We start from the raw sequence: 24,902 nt of genomic DNA on the forward strand, positions 1-24,902 counted from the left end.
GTGCAGAAGTAAATATAATAACAGAAACATGTATTATAGGGTTACCATGTGCCAGGCACTATTCTAAGTGCTCTTAATAGTGTGCTGGTAAATGGTTAACAACCAACTTTTTAAGGAGATGGGGGAGGAAGCCCTGATTGCAAACATTTGCCAATTTCCATGGTTTACACACTATCATCTTGCTAGATTTCAAGTTACCAATATGTAGTCACGGAACACAGAATTTAGCAGAGGTGTACTAGTGCACCATTATGTAATATTTCTATCACACAGTTAAAATAGGGGCAAATGATCTCAAGAGCATAGAGAATAGTGAAATGTAGTGAAATAAGGAAGTGATAAGTTTTGAATGTTTATCATCTTTAAAAAATCATATTTGCCTGACCTGTGGTGGCGCAGTGGATAAAGCGTTGACCTGGAAATGCTGAGGTCGCCGGTTCGAAACCCTGGGCTTGCCTGGTCAAGGCACATATGGGAGTTGATGCTTCCAGCTCCTCTCCCCTTCTCTCTCTCTGTCTCTCCTCTCTCTCTGTCTCTCTCTCTGTCTCTCCCTCTCCTCTCTAAAAAAAAAAAAAGAATAAAAAAAGCAAAAAAAAATCATATTTATTTCATTGTAAGTTTATATCATCTTATTTGTTAATACTTGTGTTTAACAACCAGATCACAAAATTCCTAAAAATTGAACAAGCAGTCTGCAAACCTGTACATTACAAGTAGGCTCCAGTGCAATGCTGAATCCTTTCCTTGAACTCATTTTAATCCTTACAACAACCATATGAGATAGTTGCTGTAATTATCCACTGTTTACAGATGAGGAAAGAGAGAAGGGAGAATATATAGTAAGTCCTCACTTAACATCATATATATGTTTTTGGAAACTGGGACTTGAAGCAAAATGATATACAACAAACAAAACCAATTTTACCATAGGCTACTTGATATAAACAAGAATTAAGTTCCTACAGCATATTTCTGATCACAAAAACGTCACCAAACTTCTAAAATAAAGACCCAAACACTTCTAATATTAACATTGAAATAAATGTGAGCTATGCATACATTTAAGAATGATAAGTAAAAACAAGTAAGATAATTATTTTTAAACTTGCTTATTCCAGTTTAGGGTCACAAGTGGCTGGAGCGTATTCCGACGGCTGAGTGTGGAAGGTGGGACTCAATCGTGGAGAGGATGCCCTTCCATTACAGGGTGCACTCACACAGCCCCGACTCATATTCAGAATGGGACAATTTAACATGCCAGTTCACCTAATGTGCATATCTTTGGGAGGTGAGAGGACACTGGAGTCCCTGGAGAAAGCTCATGCAGACATGAGGAGAACTCCACCTAATGACCCTGGTTGGGAATTGATTATTTTCCCCTCACCAATGGTATAACAAAACAATGTTCCAATACATTAAATAAAAAAACTTGAAAAACAATATTGAACAAAAGCATATATATTAGGTATATAAACATATATGCTATTTAATATGCTTGTGATTATATAGAAATGTAGTGGTATATAATATATTTACTAGTATATAAATTATGTTATTAATAAAATACAATAAATATAAATTTTATTATATGTAAATATAAGAAAGTATATAATAGTTTGTTGTGGACCATTAATGGCAAAAAGCCATTATAGATTCGAGGCTTGGCAGGGGGCTAAGTTTTACCCCTTCCATCTCCATATTTGGCTTTGATGCTGAGTATTTGCAGCCACTCCACTTCCTTCCTTGGGTTGCAGGAAGCAATATACATGCCCTTCCTCTGACTCTTTGTTTCAGATGTTTGTAAATTTCACTAATGTATCCTGTGTAAATTTCACTAATGTATCCTGTTTTTGCCTTGGGAGAGTTCCTGTCTTAGCCTTTGATGTGCAACTTTGTATCAGGGTCCTTGATTTGCATAGGTCTATATAATAAAGTGAACTGGGGCTATGAGGCACTCAGATACTGCCAGGCAGTTTGAAGAGTCCTCCCGGTCCCATCGGTTTTGTTCTGACAAAGTGTGTTTCCTCAATTCCGCACCGTTATTTGGAGCTGCGCTGGTCCGCGGCAAGTGGCGCCCGAACAGACGACTTGAGTATGAGTACGAGGAAACTAAAACTGAAGGAAGGTGACGGAACTCCCCAAAGTGAAGTGCGCACAGTGAGTAAAGAAAGTTTTTTGGGAAAGTGTAGTTGGGAGTAAAAGAATATGGGACAGATAGGGTCAAAAGTAAGGGACCTTTATGTAGAAATGTTTCTGTATGAAGACAAATCATTGTCTGAAGAGTATCAGGGTGAGCTGGAAACAGAGGGATGTGAATACAAGGATAACTTGGAGTCTGAGGATGACAGGGGGGATGAAAAATCCGTGGCTATGGCTGCCTTAGCCGTGGGGCCTTCGCTGCCCTCAGTTCCTTCCTACATTCAACCCTCTGCTCCTCCGTTCCCTTATCAGGCTGATTACCAGGCTTGAAATATAGGGGAAACAATAAATGATGGTTTTACCCATTTTCCTGTTGTAGAAATACAGGATGATATGGGGAGACTAGTGCGAGAACATGAACCTGTACCTTTTAAAACTCTGAAAGAGCTTAAACTTGTTTGTGTTCAGTATGCGCCTACTGCCCCTTTTTCACTTGGTTTATTAGATACTATTAGGGCAAAGGCTCTTCCCCCAAATGACTGGAAGGTGATTGCTTGTGCTTGGCTCTCTGGGGGTGATTATTTGCTGTGGAAGTTGGACTTTCATGAAGGGGCTGTTGAGGTAGGAGAAAAATCTCAGCATAGTCAACCTGAGCCACCAGTTATAGCAAATATAGAATTTGAGAATGGATAGGAGACTCAGGTATTAGGAAAATTTCAGCTTTTTCTGTCATGGGCTGATTTTCTGTAATGTTTTGACTGAGGTCTTCTGAACTATCATTTTGTTTCTTTCTTGTTCTTTGCCTGGAGGTTGAGGCAGGGGACCTGTGTTGGATCTGACTATAGGAAATATCCCAGCAGCTGCCGAGAGCAAATTTTCTCGGGGAGATTTTGTTTAGTCACATCCTTCAGTCCCTCTGTCAGAAAATGCCCGGACTAATAACAGGCAGGCATCTTTCTAATCTGGATGTGCTCTGAAATCCGGGTTTCTCTCTGGTTTGTCTGGTTCGTCTAATTCTTATTTCTGTTTAGTCTTTGTTTAATGTTGTCAAAATGTGTCTATTTTTAAGGCCTGAATTAAGGTTTATTTGCATGCAAAAATGGGAAATGCTGGCTCTAATATTTAGAAAAAATAAAATGTTTTTAGAACTTGTAAGGAGCGCTCACTTAAATTTAAATAGAATAGAATGTAGATCCTTAAGACTTACTGATTTGGTTAGTGCATTGTGAGGTGTGTTCAGAGTTAGGAGCCAAATAGCAACTTAAGTATTAGGAAACTCCTGCAAATCTTTGTCATGCTCTTTTTACTTTAAATTTTTTGAATACTGATGTACAGGGTCATTCAGCAGCGGAGAGACTCTGGAACCCTGCAAGGAAAGCCTTCCCTGAAGTGTGATGGAGGGACCCGCTCACAGGACTCTGGCAAGGGCCAGACCCTGTTCTCTTATGGGGCCGAGGATATGTGTGTGTTTTTCCTAGGTCTGCTGAAGCTCCTCGGTGGATCCCTGAACGACTGGTGAGATACCATGATTCTAGATGAGAGACTCACTTTACAAGAGCAATTGTATGAGGCTTATTTTACTATGCTCTCTTCCCTTTCTCAATTATTATTATCTAATTTTTTTAATGTTTTAGATCATTTTATTTTCCTGCTCCACTGCTTGAAAAGAGGGCGAAAGGGGGGGCCTGATTTGGGTATTGCTGAATAGAAATCTCATACGGCCGTCTTGAGATTTTTCGAGAGAGATCTCTGTTTAGTATATATCCTTATTACGTTCCAATTAAGGTAGCCCTACTTAAGATCAAGCAGGCCATAGTTTAATCTCTAAAACCCCGGGTTTCACTCTTGATTTGTGTGATTTTTGTAAAATCTTTGTTTAATGTCTAAGTGTTTTTGTTTATAAGGCCTGAATTAAGTCCTTACATGAAAAGTAATAATGATAATAGTTTTGGAAGTGCCGGCTCTAGTATTGAAAACAAAATGGGGATAATTTCATTTCCCTATATAAATATAATTTTGTTTGGAACAAGTAAAGCGCGCTCATTTTGGATCCAAAAGACTTGCTGGTTTGGCCAGGCTGCTCCAGGCTGCAAGTGAAAGGCTTGAAGCAGCATAGATTTACATAATAAAAGTGTAAAGATTTTTTTTACTATAGGAGAATAATGAAGATCACACTGGGATTTTTCAGTTTTGATATGTACTCTTTAAGGTGCCTGTTAATTAATATTAAGGGGGTGTTTTGATAAGTGTGGGAATGTTGCTTGAAGGTGCATTTGCTCTGTTTTTGTTAAAAGTTAACAAAGTCAAGAATTTCTTGCAATCTTTGAAGTCAAAATATTGTAAAGTGTGCTTAACATTTGCTTGAAGATTCAATTGTAAATAATATAAAAAGAAAGGGGGGGAGTCCACCTGGAGCTCCTGCAGGTCTACCCTGTCATGCTTTTTACTTCAAACAGTTTCTTTTGAATGCTGATGTATAAGAGATACCAAATTTTTTTGTCCCGCAAACTACTACCTTTTTTATTTTTATTTGATTCCAGCTAATAACAGTGTTTTGTCCTTTTCCGAATAGCTCCAGATATATAGGCAGATAGGGACTCTCAAGCCCCTCAGCGAGATCTTCTGAGCATGGCTTTTAAGGTACCAAGAGGCCGAAAAAGCCCAAAGGAGATCAGGTAAAATACTAGCTCTTGGCATACGCCCTCAGAGGCTCCAACGCTCTAACTGGAACTTCATCAGGGCCCTGCTTCAATAGTGGAAAGGATGGTCATTTGAGCCAAAGCCTGCCAGGCTTACATGCCTTTGCTGTGAGGAAGAAGGGACACACTGGAAGGTGGGCTTCCCCCTCGCTCCTCTAAGGGAGGGTTCAGCCTCTTCTAGCCCTGCTCCAGCCACCTGTGACCTAACCTTGCCCAGAATACTGGGATTTGCCACTGAAGGCTAAAAGGTGCCCAGGGCCATCGGCCCCTTCTACGACACTGTGGATAAGCCTGGGGTATTTCTTCCAAGTAGCTGGTAGACTGGTCTCATTTACACAAGGGTCATTTAAGTAGGTCTTGCCTGAATATTCAGGTTTTTTATTCTTCCCTAGAAGATCTCTGTTGTGGGTATTGATAGTCCTGTTTTCTGCTGCTTTGATTAATATATAGTCTTTCCTTTATTCCTCCTGCCTTAATGCCCCGCTCATATTTTAGGCTAGGACCTACTCCTAATTCAGAGCTCCTTTTTTCCTTTTTTGCCAACTTACAAATTTACCTCTGCCACCCAGCTTAGTGTATCCCAAGGTTCTCCTCACCACCCCATGGCTGTAAAGCTCCAGTATAGGACCCCTGGGTTCATCTTTCCAGTTTGATGAAACGGAAGCTCCGTCTTCATGCGTGCTGTAGATGGCTTTTCCAGTCTACCTGGGTCATTGCCAGCTGGGAGCAGCGGTCATTGGGACTTTGACGCTAACTGCAGAGTGTGGAAGTGAGACGGCAATTCCAGTGCCATGAGGACTTCTCCTGAAAGTGGACTTTTCCTGGACTCCTGCTCCTGTGACAGTTTTTGATGGACTGAACTGGGGTTGGGTTGCATTTGCAGAGATTTGGAATGGTGTTGGTGCCAACTTGGACTTGGTGAACACTTTAAGGATATTACTCTTTTATAGATTCTTATTGTATTAGCTTAAAGAGTTTGCTTAAAGGCTTTAATCACTGTGATGTATTAGTATACTTGTTTTGGGTATCTGTTAGCATTGGCTATACTAATTTTGTGTTTGTTCTGTATTTTCTCCGTCTGCCTCCAAATTAGAAAATCAGATGAGTGCAAATCTCAGCACAAATTAAAAAGAAAAGGGGGATATGTTGTGGACCATTAATGGCAAAAAGCCATTATAGATTCGAGGCTTGGCAGGGGGCTAAGTTTTACCCCTTCCATCTCCATATTTGGCTTTGATGCTGAGTGTTTGCACCCACTCCACTTCCTTCCTTGGGTTGCAGGAAGCAATATACATGCCCTTCCTCTGACTCTTTGTTTGTTTCAGATGTTTGTAAATTTCACTAATGTATCCTGTGTAAATTTCACTAATGTATCCTGTTTTTGCCTTGGGAGAGTTCCTGTCTTAGCCTTTGATGTGCAACTTTGTATCAGGGTCCTTGATTTGCATAGGTCTATATAATAAAGCGAACTGGGGCTGTGAGGCACTCAGATACTGCCAGGCAGTTTGAAGAGTCCTCCCAGTCCCATCGGTTTTGTTCTGACAAAGTGTGTTTCCTCAATTCCACACCGTTATTTGGAGCCACGCTGGTCCGCGGCAATAGTTATATATGCATTTTGTGTAGGACATATATAAAATATATGCATTGTCTTAGAATACACAGGTGCATATGCTGATATATAAATATTCTAATATCTACATACATTTACCACATTTCTCCATGTATAAGATGCACCCTTTTTCGAAAAGTTTGGGGTCTAAAAACAGGGTGCATCTTATACAGTGGATGTAGATCATTTCACTTGCATTTCCCACATTTTCGCGCTTTTTTTTTTGCGCTCACTGTTGAAGACAGTGATTTGTCATCAGACACAGATGAGGACAAACTAACTGTACAGGGGTCGGGAACCTAATGGCTTGCGAGCCAAATGTGGCTCTTTTGATGGCTGCATCTGGCTCGCAGACAAATCTTTAATAAAAAAAGTAATAACGTTAAAAGTATAAAACATTCTCATGTATTACAATCCATTCATTTCCTACCACTTATGTTCATGGTTGCGGGTGGCTGGAGCCAATCACAGCTGTCCTTTGGGACAACACCAAATTTTTATTGGATAATGCATAACGTACATGGGTCGTTGTATGGCTCTCAGGGAATTACATTTTAAAATATGTGGCATTCATGGTTCTTTCAGCCAAAAAGGTTCCCGACCCCTGAGATAACAGATGGGAGTTTTGACAGTGATGAGGAGTTGTATGAATTTTATGATGAATAAAACTTGAGTTCAATAACTTTATGTAATACATTTTTTTCCAAATTTTGGGCCCCCAAATTAAGGGTGTCTTATACGTGGGGAAATATACTTATTAAAGTGTGCTAAATATATTATTAAATATGTAAATATGTATTGTTACATCTGGTGGTATATAAGCTATGAAGAATAATAAGATAAGGGATGGAGAGTAAGAGAGGGACTGAGTTACTTTTCAGTTATGTGTCTTTGAGGAAGTGACATTTGGGCTGAGACCTGAAGGGCGCACACCCTACCAGTATTTGGAGGAAAAGCATTCTAGGCAGAGGGAACACCAACTTCAAAGACCGGGAAGTGGGAACAAGCTTGGTGAGTATTCAAAGAACTGAATGAAGCCCTGGCTGGATAACTTGGTTGGTTAAAGCACCGTCCCAAAGCACAGAGGTTGCTGGTTCGATCCCTGGTCAGGGCACATACAGGAACAGATGTATGTTCCTCTCTCTCTCTCTCTCCCTTCCTTTTTCTATAAAAAAATAAAGAAAGAAAAAACTGAATGACTGGTTCATCATTCCTCAGAAATGTGAGCTTCACTAGACAGGGATTTCTGTTCTGTCTTGTTCACTGCTGCCTCCCTGGCACCTAGAATAGGAAGTGGAACACAGTGGGTGTTAGATGTTTGTTTAATTAACCCTTTTGTTGCTCTTTTCCTTCATTCTTTTCTCAGTGCTGCATTCTGCATTTATGTGGGGCTCTGGGAAGTGTGGACAGACAACAGGCGAACACACAGTCAAGGAGAGACACTTTCTGGAGTCCCTGAGAGCCAGGGAGGGGGCAACAGCTTGTCAGGGGAGCTCAAGAGCCTCGTGGGGGTGGTGGGAACGCGGCTGCCCACAGAAGTGAGTGAGTGTGAGAAAGCAGGTGTTCCAGCCACCAGCCACTGCTCCACTGAGAGGACAGGGTGCCAGGCATAGGAGACCTATGTTCATTCACCCTGTGGGACGCTTCCCATGTCCTGTTTTCTTGCCTCTCACAAAGGGATGTTTAATCTTTCCGCCAAGAAATTTGCTTCCTCCAGCAGGGCAAAGGAATTGGAGGGCAGGAACTGGGCTCTGAACTCCCCAGGCTCTTCCTGAGTTAGGGTGTCGGCCTGCAGCTCCCCCACCCGACACCCCACTGAGTGTAAAGGTGTCCTCTCCTTGGCCTCTTGAAGAGGTCGAGGAGGGGAAGCTGCCAGGCCAGCTGTTCTGTAGAGCATCTCAGTGCCTGATGGAAAGACGCAGGCGGTCCAGGCGCAGGGGACTGCACTCCAACTCCAAAAGCCTGCCTCCCAGGGTCTGCTTTGAGGGACTGAAGAGTTATTCAATGGGGGGCCTGCATGAAAGAGATTAAAATCCTAAATGCAGCCGGTGAGTGATTGCTTAGAATTCATTAATTCCTTTTCCAAATATGTTATCCAGCAATTACTGTGTGTCAGTCATTGTTCTAAGTGATTTACCTGTATTCGTTCAATCTTACCAATGGCTCTAGGCATTGTTACACCCTGGGAGGGAAGCTGAGACGGTCAGCTTTCAGAACTTGCTCCTGGCACAGCCAGAAAATGGCAGAGCTGGGAAGGCTCACGCTGTTCACTGCTTTGCTCTGCAGCTCGCTCCCCCCCTGCTGAGTAGTTACCTGTTTCTTTTCTTTTTTAAAGTTTTTAAAATGTTTATTTTTTTGATTTTAGAGAGAGGAAGAGAAAGAGCAATCGAGACAGAGACACGAACATTGATCTATTTCCATATGTGCCCTGACTGGGGATTGAACTGGCAACCTCTGTGCTTCAGGATGAAACTCTAACCAAATGAATGATCTGGCCAGGGCAGTAGTTACCTGTTTTAATGAGGAGTAGGGGTGTGCTAAGAAGAACTGATAAGAACCCAAACTAACTTTTAAGAGACTCAATAGGAATTCCAGATGTCACGTAAGGGTCTGCTTTCCTGAACCAACAAAAACCTTAAATGACCCCGAGAAAGGGTCCTTCTGTGATGATCTAATAAAGAGTTCTTATTCTTAACGCAGCCTCAATACCTAGGTCAGGCTTAAAGACATCTGTTCCAAGTGAAATAAGCTAGTCAGAGAAAGACAGGTACCATACGATTTCACTTATATACGGAATCTATTGAACAAAATGGACTAACAAGCAAAATAGAAACAGAGTCATGGATAGTGAGGAGGCTGATAGCTGTTGGGGTGGGGGTGGGTGGGGGTACTGGGTAGGGTGGGTGGAGGGATTGAGCAAAAAAGGACAAAAAAAGAAAAAAATGGATACAGACAAGCAACAGTGTGCTGATTGTGGAGGGTGGGGTGGGGGTGGGGGTGGGGCAGGTGGAGGAGGGTAGTGGGGGTAAATGGTGATGGTTGAAGACTTGACTTAGCAGGGTGAACACAGAGATATATTTAGAATTGGGTACCTGGCCTGACCTGTGGTGGCGCAGTGGATAAAGCGTCAACCTGGAACGCTGAGGTCGCCAGTTCAAAACCGGGGGCTTGCCCAGTCAAGGCACATATGGGAGTTGATGCTTCCTGCTCCTCCCCCCTTCTCTCTCTCTCTCTCTCTCTCTTTCACTAAAATGAATTTAAAAATTTTTTTTGAATTAGGCACCCGAAACTTGTATAGTTAATTATCTTAACCAGTGTCTCCTCAGTTAATTCAATTAAAAAATAAATAAAAGAGAAGCCGTCCTTTAAAAAAAATAAAGACATCTGTTCCTTCCAAAGCAGGCTTCCCTCTGCAGCCAGATTTCACATCCCCTTTGTTTTTCTTCCTGCCGGCATATGGTGAGCACTTATTTGCAGTGCTTTGCAACATAGCTGAGCTAGGGGGTGCTGAGCTGGATGAAGGTTAGTCCCACCCCCAGAAGAGTTTACTTGGCAGAAATAAACAAAATAATGATGATAATATGACACTTGATAAGTGGCATTTATAAAGCACCTGTGTGCCTGGTGGCCGGGTGCTGGGCAATGTTGGAGAGCCAGGAAGGCCCTAGGAGAATGATCAGAGCAGGAAGCTGCTGTCCAGATGTGGTGGATAGGGGTATTGTTACCGGAATGAGCCAGGTTCAGGGCAGCTCATGACATTCAGCCAATCAAAAGAGACGAAACCGGCCCTGGCCAGTTGGCCCAGCGGTAGAGCATCGGCCTGGCGTGCGGGGGACCCGGGTTCGATTCCCGGCCAGGGCACATAGGAGAAGCGCCCATTTGCTTCTCCACCCCCACCCCCTCCTTCCTCTCTGTCTCTCTCTTCCCCTCCCGCAGCCAAGGCTCCATTGGAGCAAAGATGGCCCGGGCGCTGGGGATGGCTCCTTGGCCTCTGCCCCAGGCGCTAGAGTGGCTCTGGTTGCGGCAGAGCAACCCCCCGGAGGGGCAGAGCATCGCCCCCTGGTGGGCAGAGCGTCGCCCCTGGTGGACGTGCCGAGTGGATCCCGGTCGGGCGCATGCGGGAGTCTGTCTGACTGTCTCTCCCCGTTTCCAGCTTCAGAAAAAAAAAAAAAAAAAAAAAGACGAAACCAGTATATAAGAGTGTCAGAAATACCGGTACCCTGGAAGGCAGGGGAGTCCTGTCCACAAAGCTGCCTTAACACTCTCCTGGTGCTGGCAGTTTTTATAATGTTCAGGGAAAAAGAAAAAAAAAAGTCCATGCAGTTAGTCAAGTAACAATGTTCAGGAGGTGGAGGTTCAGCTGCAGAAAATTGTCCTCTGCAAATTCTTCTGATGTAGCACAGGCCCAATCGTCATGGTCCTATCTGGTGTCCTTGGTAAATCTTCAAGGCAGCCGAGGACAGGTGTCTCCCAGGAACAGTCGGGACCTGGCGCCTCTGGAATCATCTGCCTCTGGGAATTATCTGTGAAAAAAATAAACTCCCTGTTTCTTAGGATACAAAGTAAAAATTAAAATTGGTGGGCTAAATTTTTTAAAAGATTTTATTTATTCATTTTAGGGGGGGGGGAGCTGGAGGCATCAACTCCCATATGCGCCTTGACTGGGCAAGCCCCAGGTTTCGAACCTGCAACTCAGTATTCCAGATAGGCATTTTATCCACTGCACCACCATAGCCAGGCTAAGTGTTTTTATTTTTGTTGTTGTTGTTAAATAGACAGAAAGAGAGTCAGATAGAGACAGACAGGAAGGGAGAGAGATGAGAAGCATCAACTCATAGTTGTGGCACCTTATTTGTTCATCGATTGCTTTCTCGTATGTGCCTTGACTGGGGGGCTGCAGCTGAGCCAGTGACCCCTTGCTCAAACCAGCGACTTTGGGCTCAAGCCAGCGACGATGGGGTCACGTCTATGATCTCACGCTCAAGCCAGTGACCCCGTGCTCAAGCTGGTGAATCCGTGTTCAAGCCAGATGAGCTTGCACTCAAACTGGAGACCTTGAGGTTTTGAACCTGGGTCCTCTGCATCCCAGTCCTACTCTATCCACTGTGCCCGGTCAGGCTAAGTTTTTAATTAATTTATAGGCCTTGACTTTTCACAGTAAATCATGTGGCTAGGCTTTTACAAACAACTATTGTGATTTAAACTCCCCTAATTGGCAGGTCCCTCCTCTTGTAAGCTTTATCTGACATTCCTGGAAAGGTAAACTTTTTGCTACATTTCAAAGTAAAGGCCAGGAAGCCGTTTAGAGAGAATGGCAAGCAGATTAACTATTTCCTAACCCTTACAGATTTCCTACTCATTACAGCCAAAAGGCTACTTATTATGGAAGCCAAATGTCTCACTTTTGGGCTCCCCTATCAGTATGTGTTATTTAAAAAAAAATTTTTTTTTATTGATTGATTTTAGAGAGACAGAGAGGAATGGAAAGAGAGAGAGAAAGAGAAAAGCATTCATTTGTTGTTCCACTTAGTTGTGAATTCATTGGCTGCTTCCTGTATGTGCCCCGACTGGGGATTGAACCCACAACCTTGGTGTTTTGGGACGATGCTCTAACCCTAACTGACTGAGCTAACTGGCCAGATCCTAAAGGTATGTATTTTTTGTTTTGTGGGTTTTTTTTTGTTGTTGTTTTGTTTTTGTCCAAGGTATACTATTTCTTTGGACAGGATACTTCAGACTTTTCTTGAAATCTAGACAGCTGCCTAGCTCCCTGCCCCCTTAGCTATCTGGGCCAAGGTCTCTGCTGACAGGTGTCTCTTTCCCTGGCCTGCCTGTAGCAGATGTGTAATGGCTCTGGAGGGAGGTGTATCAGAAAAGAGACATCAGAGTAGGCCAGGATAGACAGGGGAGTGTGTGTGTAAATACCCCTAATATATCTCATCTGCATGTACATGTTCTCAGTCACAAACATATATATATATATATATATATATATATGGGCTGCACATGTGTCTTCCTATGTAACTTTCCTGGTTGTATCTTGTCTATGGCTCTCTGTCCAATTTGTGTATTTCCTTTTTGGCATCTGTGTGTGTTGGTACTGTTTGCTTGGGCAGTTCATCTATATGGGGCTCTGTGTGTGTGTGTGTGTGTGTGGGTGTGTGTGTATGTGTGTGTGTTCCTTGAATGTTTATGTGTCTCCTTTGTAATGCTTGTGAGTGATTAGTGTGTTTATTTCTCTTTCCCGTGTGTGTGTCTCTTATGTATGTGTGCCTTTCCTCTCTGCCACTGTGCTTGTCTCTCCCTGGTGAGTGGCTCTAGGTATGTGTGCCCTATTGGTGTTTCTCTTGGTGACACCGGATGCATACTATCTGGTTCCCTTGTTTCCTCTTCATGCAGCTTTAGGTGTATTTTTTTGGATCGCCTTTGTGTAACAATAAGAAGAGCACTCTCTGCATGCTGGTTTTCCTGGGTGTATGCCTGTCTGTACTTTCCCCACGTGTTTCTTCTCTGACTTGACTTGTCGATAGTTGCATGTGTGCACGGCTGTGTGCAGCCATCTGCTTGAAGGCAGTTGTGTGTGTGTCCGTGGCGGTGGCTTCTCTGTCTGTACAATCCTGTCTGCTGTGAGTACCTCTCTCTGTGACCAGAGTTGGATGTGGTCACACGTGGTCACAAATTCACACATGAGTTTATACACACAGAGGTATCATTATACAGCCTGAATCTGGACTTTGGCCTCCCGAGCCCTCTGAACCTGGAAGTGTGTGTGGGAGACAGTGGACCTGGGTATGATATTGTCGGCTATGTGAAATCAGATTTGTCTGTGCACTTGGTGTGCGCTTGTCTGTGTATGATTTGCCTATTGGTTCTCTTGAGTGTGGCTGTCAGTCCGTGGGCGATGATGTCTGTGAATCTCTAGTGGCTGGGTGTGAGCCTGTTCCTGTGCCTCTCTGTGTTCTCTGGGTACGGTCCGAGGCTGTGGATGATGAGGTTTTTAAGGCTGAGTCACTCTGTGTGCTGTGAGTGTGTGACTGCCATGGCCTGGGCTCTCTGTGTGCGTACGTATCTGTCAGCATGTACATGTATTCCGTGTACGTTGCTGTGAGTTTGCATGCAAGTTTGTATATCTGGGTGATGGTGAGTCTGCCTTCATCTCTGAGCTTCTGGATAGAGCTGTCATCCCTGAGTGTAGGGGAGTATCTCTCCTGCTGTGGGGAAGTAAACGCCCCATTCCTTGCCCTCTTTCAACTGCAGGTGCAGTGGGGGCATCTAGGCTAGCTTTGAACCTCAGCCAGCCACTAGCCTTTCCGGGAATTCTGTGCTCCTTGTTGGGGATGGGCAGGAGGGTGGAGGAGCCTGGAAAGAGGCCTCTTGTCCACCTCAAGCAACCCTAGAGTTGGGCCAGGACCGCAAGTACACCCTGCCTGACTCTCTACAGGAGTTTTAAGACTTGACAGGGGACCCAGAAAATACCTCTGGTCCTTAAAAGGGGGGGTTAAGGGAAGGGTCCTGGATCACTTCTGTCCCTGGAGTGGTGCTTAGTTGGGGAATTATCTCTGGCCTCTAGTAAGGATATTCAGAATTATGGCAGAGAGAGTTTGCAGAGTCAGGGGCTGGGGTCTCCAAGCCCGGTTCCACTCCGTCAGGTTGCATCAGCTTTGGGCTGGGCTTGGGGCCCAGGCTGGAAGGAGGGGGGCCGCGGGTATTGTGAGAGGTGGGGCAGTCTGCCGACAGGTGTCCCTGTAAGGAGCAAGGCCTGGCCACTCGGTGAGGGTGGAGGGAAGTGGGGGTGGGGTGCACAGAGAACTAGGAAGGAAAGAGCCAGACAGCAAGAAGACAGTGAGTCTGTGGTCTGGGAGGAGAGGCTGTGGCAGCTCCAAATGGCCATCTGCTGTGGGGTTGGTCTCTTTTTCTTTCTGTCTCTCCCCCTGTTTATTTCTCTCCCACCTATTTATCTCTCTATGTCTCTTTGAGTAACTGTTGGTGTCTCTCCCCCTCTGATGCCCTTGTCTCTCTCCCACTCTTTCTCTCTCAGCCTCTCGCTCTCATCCTCAATTCACTCCATTTATCTTCCTGTCTCTGTCGTCCCTCTCTGCTCCTGTTCCCTTTGCCTCATCTCTATTTGTTCTCTACCTGTTTGTCTCTGTCTGAACCCCTCCCCCCGAGCTCTCCCACTTTGTAGCCCCCCTGCTCCATCTCTGACCACCACCCCATTTCTCTGCCCACAGGATGGAACTGCAGGATCCAAAGATGAACAGAGCCCTACCTGCGGGTGCTGTGGGGTGAGTCAGGACCAAAGGGTTGAGGTCAGGGGCTCAGGATTACCGTCTGATCACCCCCAATTTCTCCGCCCTCTCCAGCTACAGGCAGGAATCTGAGGGCTTTCTGCCCAGCCATAGCCCTGCTCCTGGGAGGAAGCCAGCCCAGTTCACGGATGTGAGTGGCCCCCCAGGATCTGTCCCACTGCGCCTTGTCCAGCTCGTCTCTTCCCCTACTAGTCCCTCTTCCCTGCTCCCCCCCAGCTGTTGTCCTTTGCTAGCTGCTTTACCCTCTCCTCTTCCTCTCCACTTATAAATGTTCCCCTCCAAAATTTCTCCTAGTTTTTCCCTTCCTGGTGCTCCCTTTCCCAGCTTCTTCCCATCTTCAACTCCTTTTCCTGCCTAACTTCTTGGTTTCTCCTCTGGCCCTTTTTGGGTTTCTTCCTGCCCATTCCCCCCACCCCATCACTTCCTGTCTAGTCTTTCCTGGGCCACAGCACTGGTCTCCTCACCTGGCCCTCCTCCCCATGTATGCCTGCGCCTTGCCCCTTACCCGCAGTTTGAGGGGAAGACATCCTTTGGAATGTCAGTGTTCAACCTCAGCAACGCCATCATGGGCAGCGGCATCCTGGGGCTGGCTTATGCCATGGCCCACACAGGGGTCCTCTTCTTCCTGTGAGTACTAAGTGGCCTGGGTGGGGGCAGGGGTGTTCTGGGGCAGGTGGGAGGCTTGGCGGCCAAGTCTGAGTTGTGCCGTCTGCCACAGGTGCCTGCTGCTGTGCATTGCTTTTTTGTCTTCATACTCCATTCATCTCCTGCTGACCTGTGCTGGTGTTGTAGGTGAGCCCAGAGCTCCTCCCAGAGCCCTGGCCCACTCCCCTGACCTGAGAGCCCAGACTTCAACCCAAACTCCAGACTCTGAACATATCATCCTGACCCCTGACCCCAGACCCCAGACCCCACATTTAACTCCCTGGACTCAAGACCCCAGACTGCTCCCTGGCCCTCAGACCTCATCTGGGCTCCCAGATTCCCGAGTCCCAGTCTCCAGCCCTCACCCTCAGCCCCTCTGCATTCCCAGACCACTACATTCCACCTTTAACCCCCACCCCTCAGTCTCTAGCCCACCCCCAATCATGTAAGCCAGCTGTACAACCCCAAGGCCCTCAGTCCTCAGACCCCAGCTCCCAAGCTTCCACTGACCTTGATCTCAGACTTTACTCCCACCATGGTCTCAGACCATGTGTATGTGGTCTCAGACCATGTGTATGTGGTCTCAGACTTCGTTTATGTGATTTGCTCCCAAGACCCCACTACCCACCTCCAGCCTACCTCCAACCTTCTCCCTGTCCACAGTTCCTGGCCAGAGATCCTACCTCCCAGATTCTACTCTGAAACCCAATCCTAATTGCTTAACCCTCACCCCAGCCCCCATTAACCAGACCTAATGATTCCAAGCCCCAACTGCCCAGCTCCCAGACCCTGTGGTCCCTGACTTCACCCCAGACCCGGCTTCCTGGATCGACAACCTGTTCCTCCCCCCCCCAACAGGCATCCGAGCCTATGAGCAGCTGGGACAGAGGGCACTGGGGTCTGTGGGGAAGGTTGTGGTGGCTGCAGTCATCTGTCTACACAATGTTGGCGGTGAGGACTCTGGGCGGTGGGGGTCAGCTTGGAGAAAGGGAGTGGGGTGAGGTGGCTTCCCCAGGCTGGCTGGGAAAATGGGGTATGGGGATGAGGCGAATCCTTTTGTTTACACTTACCCCCACCTGCACCAGCCATGTCCAGTTACCTGTTCATCATCAAATCCGAACTCCCTCTGGTTATCGGCACCTTCCTGAATGTCGACCCTGAAGGGTGAGTGAGCAACACCCCTTGGCTCTGGTTCACAGGCCACTGACTCTGCCTGTCAGGTCTGGCTGTTATCTTCAGCTTCGTGTCCCAGATGTTCTATTTTGAAACTGTTAGGCAGGCCACTTTGGTCTGACTGTGATTCCTGTGTATTGTGATGCCAGCTGTATGTGTGACTGTTGTTCTGACTATAGGAGTCCAGTAGACCATGAACTGATTTCTGTGACTGTTGTTCTGGCTGATTCCATCTGGTGGCCGACTCTGTATGTCCAATGTACTCTGACGCTGACCGTGCGACTACTGTCCAGTAGATCTAAACTCTGTCTGTGGGTTTGCTTCTGTGGCTGTTGTACTGGCTGGTTCTCTGGCCAGCTGCATGAGAGCTGACTACAGCTGTGTCCTGTATACTGTGATTCCAGCCATGTGCGTTTGACATTTGTTTACTCTGACTTTCCCTGCCCAGCAGATTCTGTTTGATTCTGGCTCCATCAGGCAGGCTGAATCTGTCTGGCTATAAGTGTGCGGTCACCGACCCCAACAGTGTGCGTGTATGTGTGTGCTGCGCACTATGGTGCTAACTGTGTGTGTATGTGTGTGTGTGTGTGTGTGCTGTGCACTATGGTGCCAACTGTGTGTGTGTGTGAGAGAGAGATTTGCTCCAACTACATGTGCCAGTAGACTCCATTTTTGTTTAATTTAGTGACCATTGTTCTAGCAAATTCTCTCTGGCTGTGTGTGTGTGATCCTCAAGTATGACTGTATATGTCCTCTGTATTGTTCCAACCATGCATGTTTGATTTTTGTTCTGAGAATGGATCTCAATGACTGAATTTTTAAATTCTGGATCCATCTGCTGGCTGCATATGTTCAGTTGTTTGTGTATGATGGCTGACTCTGGGTATCTGGTTAGATTTTTGGTTTGATTTGGAAACCATCCAGGTAGCTGGCAGTCTATGTGCCTAGGTGTGTCTAATTATTTTTTTATTTTTAAATTTTTTTTTATTTTACTTTATTTATTTTTTACAGAGACAGAGTGAGTCAGAGAGAGGGATAGACAGGGACAGACAGACAGGAACGGAGAGAGATGAGAAGCATCAATCATTAGTTTTTCATTGCGCGTTGCAACACCTTAGTTGTTCATTGATTGCTTTCTCATATGTGCCTTGACTGCGGGCCTTCAGCAGACCGAGTAACCCCTTGTTGGACCCAGCGACCTTGGGTTCAAGCTGGTAGGCTTTTGCTCAAACCAGATGAGCCCGCGCTCAAGCTGGCGACCTCAGGGTCTCGAACCTGAGTCCTCTGCATCCCAGTCCGACACTCTATCCACTGCGCCACCGCCTGGTCAGGCTAGGTGTGTTTAATTATTATAATTAGCTCCAACTGTATATATAGCCAATGATGCTTTGTTTGTTTATTTCTGTGTAACTGTGTGTATGAGAGAGAAAGAGAGTGCGTGAATGCCTGGAACATAGTAGGCACTCAATAAAATCCTGTTTAACAAATGAACAGTGTTCAGCTGATTCTGTATTAACTGACCGTCTTGTGGGGATCCTCTCTCTAATATCTGTGCAGATCCCACTCTTTTATTGAGCTTGGTTCCAATAGTGTGGCCAGCTGGCTGATTCATATGGTCTCTATTTCTATCTTTGGCCATGTGGCCAAATTGGCCCAGCTACTTGAAGGTGTTCAGCAAACCTTGGGCTGTTCAAACAACTGCACATGTGCATTTTGACCTTTTGTTTGACTCTGCACTGAGGTCTGCCGACCAGGCCATCAGCCTGTTGTTCTACCTGTCATACACCAGGGTCATGACTCACTTTGTGTCTGGCACCTTGTATTGGACTGAGTCTGACTGACTTGGGGTGTTGTTTGCCCATTTGGTTGTATGCCCACCTGTGAGTCTGATAGTACAGTTTTGTCTGGCTGTGCTTGTGTTCTCAGATGTATCCTTCTGACAGTGTCTGACTGATAGTCTGATAATCAGTCTGGCTGTTTCTGTTAATCTTCTTGTGCCATCGCTGTAACCACCTGAATGACTCCACACAGCTGGGATGTTGGCTCATTTCTCCTGATTACAGGCAGAAATCTGTCTGTCCAGTTGTCTGCTATGAGTGTCTGCCTGACAGGATTTCTTGGCAGGCAGCTAATCACTATGTTTTCCTGTCTCCCTAGGAACAGGTTCTTGAAGGGAGAATTCCTCATCATCATTGTCAGTGTGTTAATCATCCTGCCACTGGCCCTCATGAGACACTTGGGTAAGAGGCTTCCTGCATTGTTCTTTGGATGATAGGATTAGAGAAGGGGTCCCAGATTGAAGGAATCCCCGTTTTCAAAGACTGTGGAACACTAAGAGAGGGCTTGTTTGATGTGGGTTTTAACAGACAAATAGGAGTTTTCTCTAGAAAGGAGGCTGGTCCAGGTAGAAGTAAAAGCTTTTGCAAAGATATGGCATAATTGGGGTGAGATGGTCTTGAAGGCTAGACTAGGGTTTTGTTTTTTTTTTTAATTTTATTTTTTAATGGGGTGACATCAATAAATCAGGATACATATATTCAAAGATAACATGTCCAGGTTATCTTGTCGTTCAATTATGTTGCATACCCATCACCCAAAGTCAGATTGTCCTCTGTCACCTTCTATCTAGTTTTCTTTGTGCCCCTCCCCCTCTCCCTTTCCCTCTCCCTCTTCCCCCTCCCCCCGTAACCACCACACTCTTATCAATGTCTCTTAGTCTCTCTTTTATGTCCCACCTACGTATAGAATAATGCAGTTCCTGGTTTTTTCTGATTTACTTATTTCACTTCGTATAATGTTATCAAGATCCCACCATTTTGCTGTAAATGATCCGATGTCATCATTTCTTATGGCTGAGTAGTATTCCATAGTGTATATGTGCCACATCTTCTTTATTCAGTCATCTATTGATGGAGGACTAGGGGTTTAATATTTGCTGTATGGGGAGGTTCCTGGATTTCCGAGTCTCTGTGTCATTGCCTCTTCTAGGCTACCTGGGGTATACCAGTGGCCTTTCTCTGACCTGCATGCTGTTCTTCCTCATTTCGGTGAGTCTGCGAGAGAAGGACTGAAAAAGTGGAAAGAGAGTTTGCGATGTTGGGACACAGCCTTCCCTGTAACCTCACTTCCCCACCCTCCTACCCTCAGGTCATCTATAAGAAGTTCCAGCTTGGCTGTACTGTGGGCCTCAATGTGACAGCAGAGGAGAGGCAGAGCCCCCTGGCCCTTTCTATCCAGGGGTTCAACAGAAGCTGTGAAGCCCAGATGTTCACAGTGGACTCACAGGTGAGCGTGCAGGCTGATAGGGCTCACACCGCATTCATGCCTTCTGGTACTGTCACACAGCGTGCTCTTCTTAGAGTGGAGCCAGGGATTGGACACTGGGGGATTCCAAGTGTCTGATGTGGAGAGCAGTGGTGGGGCCAAGGAGATGCAGAGGAGGGGATGGAGCCCTTAGCTTCTAATCTCGGGTACTTGGTCCATTCCCCCAGATGTTCTACACAGTACCCATTATGGCTTTCGCTTTTGTCTGCCACCCTGAGGTGCTGCCTATCTACACAGAGCTCTGCCGGTGAGTGGACAGGCACGTGGGCATGTGTGATGAGGCAACAGGTGGGGTGAGAGTCGTAATGTTTGACAATCCCTACAGCAGTCCTGGGACTGTAGTTTGATTGTTGAGTTTAGGTTGTGCCAAGGGAGGGGGGTCTGAGGTGGTCAGGAGGCCTTGGGTGACACAGGGAAGTGAATGTTTACTGTTTGTGGCTTATTTTACTCTTTTAACATTCAGTACAAGTGTGAAAGGACAGAGTGGAGCAGCAGAGGTGATCAGATGGAGGGGATGGCATGCATGGATGGGGATGGGGAAAGGGGGATGGTCAGATGGAGGGAGTTAGGACTGGACAAAGGGGGGTTAGGGATGATATGATTGGGGATGTGTGGATACCTAGGTATGAATGGTCAGCTGGAAGGGAGGGCAAAGATGGTCATATGGAGTGAGATATGGATGGACAGAGAGGGGAGGCTTGTCTGTTGACACAGAGGAGGCAGAGAAAGGAATCCGTGTGTACTAGCTAAAATTCAGCTCTGGGAGATGGGGACTTTTGAAGGTGGAGGCTGGTTTTGAGGAGCCTGAATCAAGTCCAGGACTATGGGCATTACAATTCTGTGACCGCTCTGCCATAGGCCTTCCAAGCACAGAATGCAGGCTGTGGCCAACGTGTCCATTGGTGCCATGTTTTGCATGTATGGACTTACAGCCACCTTTGGATATCTCACCTTCTACAGTGAGTGGGGCTGGAACCAGGATTGGGTGGGAACTGGGATGGGGGTTGGGCACTTTCCCTCCATGCCTTTGGACCTATCAGTTTCCAAAGGGATGGTATGCATCACACCTGTAGATTTTGTTGCTGTGTGTGTGTGTGAGTGTGTGTGTGTCTGTGTTTGAGATGTTGGTCCTGCTTCTCCTGCCACATACAGCATCCCATATTCCATATCCCATGTCCCATGTCTCAGGCAGCGTGGAGGCAGAGATGCTACACATGTACAGCCGAGAGGACAAGCTCATCCTCTGTGTGCGCCTGGCGGTGCTGCTTGCGGTGACTCTCACTGTGCCAGTAGTGCTATTCCCTGTGCGTGGGGGTGAGGGGGAGCCATGAGCCGAGGGACATGTATGGATGGGTGGAGGGCATAGGCAGAGATTTTTAGATGGATGTTAAAGATAGGAGTGGATTAATGGATGGATGGAGGGGGTAAGGGATAGACAGACAGGGAAGGCAGAGTTATCAGGTAGACAGAGAGGGCAAAATAGATGGCCAGACAGAAGGGGGCATAGATGGCAGGACAGAGAGTCAGGAGGATAAGGGTAATAGTTGGAGGGAGGAGGCTCAAATGTCTGGCTAGAAAGAAGAAGGAGACAGGAATGGTTAGATAGAGGGTAGAGTCATGGATAGATGGGCAGTCAGAATGAAGAAGCAGGGATGGACAAGAAAAGGGTGGAGGCAGAAGCAGTGAGGTGTAGGAGGGAGAAGGTTCTCAGATGGGTAGAGAGAGAGTTAGATGGAAAGAGAGGCAGGGATCTCAGACAGGATGGAAGGACAAGTGGATGGTCAGTTGGAGGCAGAGATAATAAGATAGAGGAGGAGGCAAAGATTTCAAACAGTGGGTAGAGGCATAGATGGATGATCAGACAGAAGCAAAAGGCATGGCTTCTCAGAGAGGGGTGGATGCTCATTCAGAAGTTGGAGGCACAGATGGATGGTCAGATAGGGTGGAAACAAAGAGAGATGACCATAAGGAGGGGATGGCAGTATTTGGGTCCTGACCTGTGTCTTACTGTACTCTGGCTACAGATCCGCCGGGCCTTGCAGCAGCTGCTCTTCCCAGGCAAAGCCTTCAGCTGGCTATGGCATGTGACCATAGCCCTTATCTTGCTTGTCTTGGTCAATGTCCTTGTCATCTACGTGCCAACCATCCGGGATATCTTTGGGGTTATTGGTCAGTACCTCTACTCTAGTCTCCATCTGATATGGGCCTTGTACCCTAAACTTACATTGACTCCTGTTCCTCTTGCTTGTGCTCCAGGGTCCACCTCAGCCCCCAGCCTCATCTTCATCCTTCCCAGTGTCTTCTACCTCCGTATTGTACCCTCTGAGGTGGAGCCCCTCTCCTCCTGGCCCAAGATCCAGGTGAGCTTTCCAAGGAAGGGCTGGGGAAAAGGAGTATTCTGAGGAGAGAGCACTCCAAGATGGCTAGAGATAGAAGAGACATTTTCAAGAGGGTCCTGGGGAAAGAGGGTATATCCAGGGAGAGAAGTATATAGTCTGGAAGAATGAAGGGGATTGTCTTAGGAAGGAGATGAGGAAGCAGAGCAACAGCAGGGTCTGGAAAGACAGAGGGGACACTCAATAAGGGGCTAGCATAGAGGGAGTGTTCTCCACACAGATGGAAGGTGCACTAATAGAAGACAGAACTTTCAAGGGGGATGGAGGAGGAGAATACTCCCTGAAGGGTTCTAGGAAGATGGAAGAAGATTCACAGGAATGGGCTGGTTTTAAGGAAGGAGAGGAGCACAAAGGAGGGAGGGTCCGAAATGAATGGGGACTCTTTGGAGAGGGTTGAAGAACATTCTCAAGAGGAGCTCTGGTGTGGAGACCCAACCAGTCCCACCTTCTCTCCCTCTCGTCCCTAGGTTCTGTGTTTCGGTGTCTTGGGGGTCCTTTTCATGGCGATCAGTCTAGGCTTCATTTTTGCCAACTGGGCCACAGGCCAGAGCCATGCATCTGGACACTGATCGTGCCCTGTTCCAGCCAAGCTTCTGTGCACATGCACCTGTGTGTGTGGAGGAAGATGGGGCCACTCTCCTAGGTCCCTCCGGCCTGGTGTGTGAAGGTGGCTGGTTCCAATTAACATGGTTATCAGAGGTAGGGGGCAGCAGAGGTTGCAGAGTGGTCTGCTGCCCTCCCCAGGGATGCTGAGCTTGATTCATGGTCCTAACCTTAACGCCACAGGGGAAGGAGGAGGCCAGGTCATTGTGGAGGCCCTGCCCAGCCCACTCCTTTATGCCTCCTTTTGGCAGAAGCTGTTTGCCAGGATTACCCTCAAGTTAAAGGGGAAGAATAAAGATGTTTAATTGCAACTGTGGCCTCATAAGACTTTTTGGCGGAGCCTGCTTAGGTTCCAACAGGGCTGAATTGAGGCTCTGAGAGTTGTACTGAGCTGGGTCTGATACAGTCACTCACTTCTCCACTCCTTCAATAACTTGCTACCGAACTCATTGTTTCATTCACTCGCTCACTTCAGAAACATCTATTGAGAGCCTACTGGCTGCCAGGCACTGTCTTAGGTGCAGAGATACAGCATTGAATCAAGTAGACAATTATTCCAGCACAAGAGTGGAAAAATACGGCCCACAGTCCAAATTCAGCCCACTGCCTAGTTTTGGCCCTGAACTAAGAATGGTTTGCACATTTCTAATGGATTTTAAAAAATCAAAAGAATAATTTGACACTTGAAAATTATATGAAGAAAGACAGAAATCTTCATATTGAAAAGAACCACTAAATTCTGAGCACCATTACAAACATAGGTGCACGTGTGTGCGCACACACACACACACGCAAGAAATAAAATTTCTTGGTTTAAGATAAAATCCTAAAGGTTAAAGAGAAGATGCTGCAAGGTCCCAGAGAGAAAGAAAAGAGAGAATACAGTGGAGTTGTTTTTTTTTTTGTTTTGTTTTGTTTTTTGTATTTTTCCGAAGCCAGAAACGGGGAGGCAGTCAGACAGACTCCCGCATGCGCCCGACTGGGATCCACCTGGCACGCCCACCAGGGGGCGATGCTCTGCCCATCCGGGGCGTTGCTCTGTTGCAACCAGAGCCACTCTAGCGCCTGAGGCAGAAGCCACAGAGCCATCCTCAGCGCCCGGGCAAACTTTGCTCCAATGGAGCCTTGGCTGCGGGAGGGGGAGAAAGAGACAGAGAGGAAGGAGAGGGGGAGGGGTGGAGAAGCAAATGGGCGCTTGTCCTGTATGCCCTGGCCGGGAATTGAACCCAGGACTCCTGCACGCCAGGCCAACGCTCTACCACTGAGCCAACCGGCCAGGGCCTACAGTGGAGTTCTTTAGAGATGATGAGAAATAACTGTGAACCTAGATTTCTACATCCACCCAAGATAACCCATAAGAGAGCAAAAATATTTCAGAAAATTCATCAGACACATACCTTTTCTGAAAGTAATATTAGAGTATGGGAGCCAGCAAAAAGAAAAAAAAATGGCTTTAAGAAGAAGGAGGGGGGTCCAATAAACAATGGTAAAGGAAAAAATAATAAAATTTATTGAAAAGTCTAAATAAGTTTTGACTGAGAATTAAAAAAATTATAATCTTGAACTAAAATTTCAGGTAATATAAACATGGGAGATGAGGGGAGGGTCAGGAAAGAAAAGAGTTATGTTTGGGAGATGGATATAGATTCTAGTTAATAGTAGAATTGTAGAATAGTTAAGACCACTAGCCTTTTAGAGTGCAAACTCTAAAATGAGACTGCATGGGTTCAAATTCTGGCTTCTCAACTTACCAGCTGTATGACCTTTCATAAGACACATAACCCTTTGTGCCTCAGTCTACTCAGCTAAACTGGAGATAGCTAGGGTATCTAACTAACTCTGGATTGCTATGGTGATTTAATGAATTAATATATGTAAAGCACTTAGAATGAGTTGATATATATAAGGCACATGTTAAGTGCTATATATATTTTAGCTGTTGTTAGTAATGACTTAAAATGTATAATTCTAAAATTTAAAGGCATATCTGGTTTTAGATGAACAT

At 46.2% G+C, this 24,902-nt stretch overlaps 1 protein-coding gene across 4 annotated transcripts; it reads left to right on the top strand.

Annotated features, from left to right (window-relative positions):
* The first annotated feature begins 13,184 nt into the window (after positions 1–13,184).
* SLC38A5 (solute carrier family 38 member 5) lies at positions 13,185–23,208 on the top strand. 4 transcript variants are annotated; one of them, XM_066356187.1, is made up of 16 exons: positions 13,185–13,236; positions 14,679–14,732; positions 14,811–14,886; positions 15,268–15,383; positions 15,475–15,548; positions 16,260–16,352; positions 16,487–16,565; positions 18,732–18,814; positions 19,563–19,621; positions 19,722–19,859; positions 20,066–20,145; positions 20,757–20,857; positions 21,087–21,202; positions 21,923–22,067; positions 22,155–22,258; positions 22,762–23,208. In XM_066356187.1, the coding sequence occupies exons 2-16, from the start codon at positions 14,680–14,682 to the stop codon at positions 22,861–22,863; spliced, it is 1,419 nt and encodes a 472-aa protein (XP_066212284.1). In that variant the 5' UTR covers positions 13,185–13,236; position 14,679; the 3' UTR covers positions 22,864–23,208. The 4 variants fall into 4 exon arrangements, with proteins under 4 accessions (XP_066212284.1, XP_066212285.1, XP_066212282.1 ...); XM_066356188.1 differs by lacking the exon at positions 13,185–13,236 and adding an exon at positions 13,395–13,413; XM_066356185.1 differs by lacking the exon at positions 13,185–13,236 and adding an exon at positions 14,218–14,289.
* The last annotated feature ends 1,694 nt before the right edge of the window (positions 23,209–24,902 follow it).

Source organism: Saccopteryx leptura, chromosome X, assembly GCF_036850995.1.
Source record: "Saccopteryx leptura isolate mSacLep1 chromosome X, mSacLep1_pri_phased_curated, whole genome shotgun sequence".
NCBI lineage: Eukaryota > Metazoa > Chordata > Mammalia > Chiroptera > Emballonuridae > Saccopteryx > Saccopteryx leptura.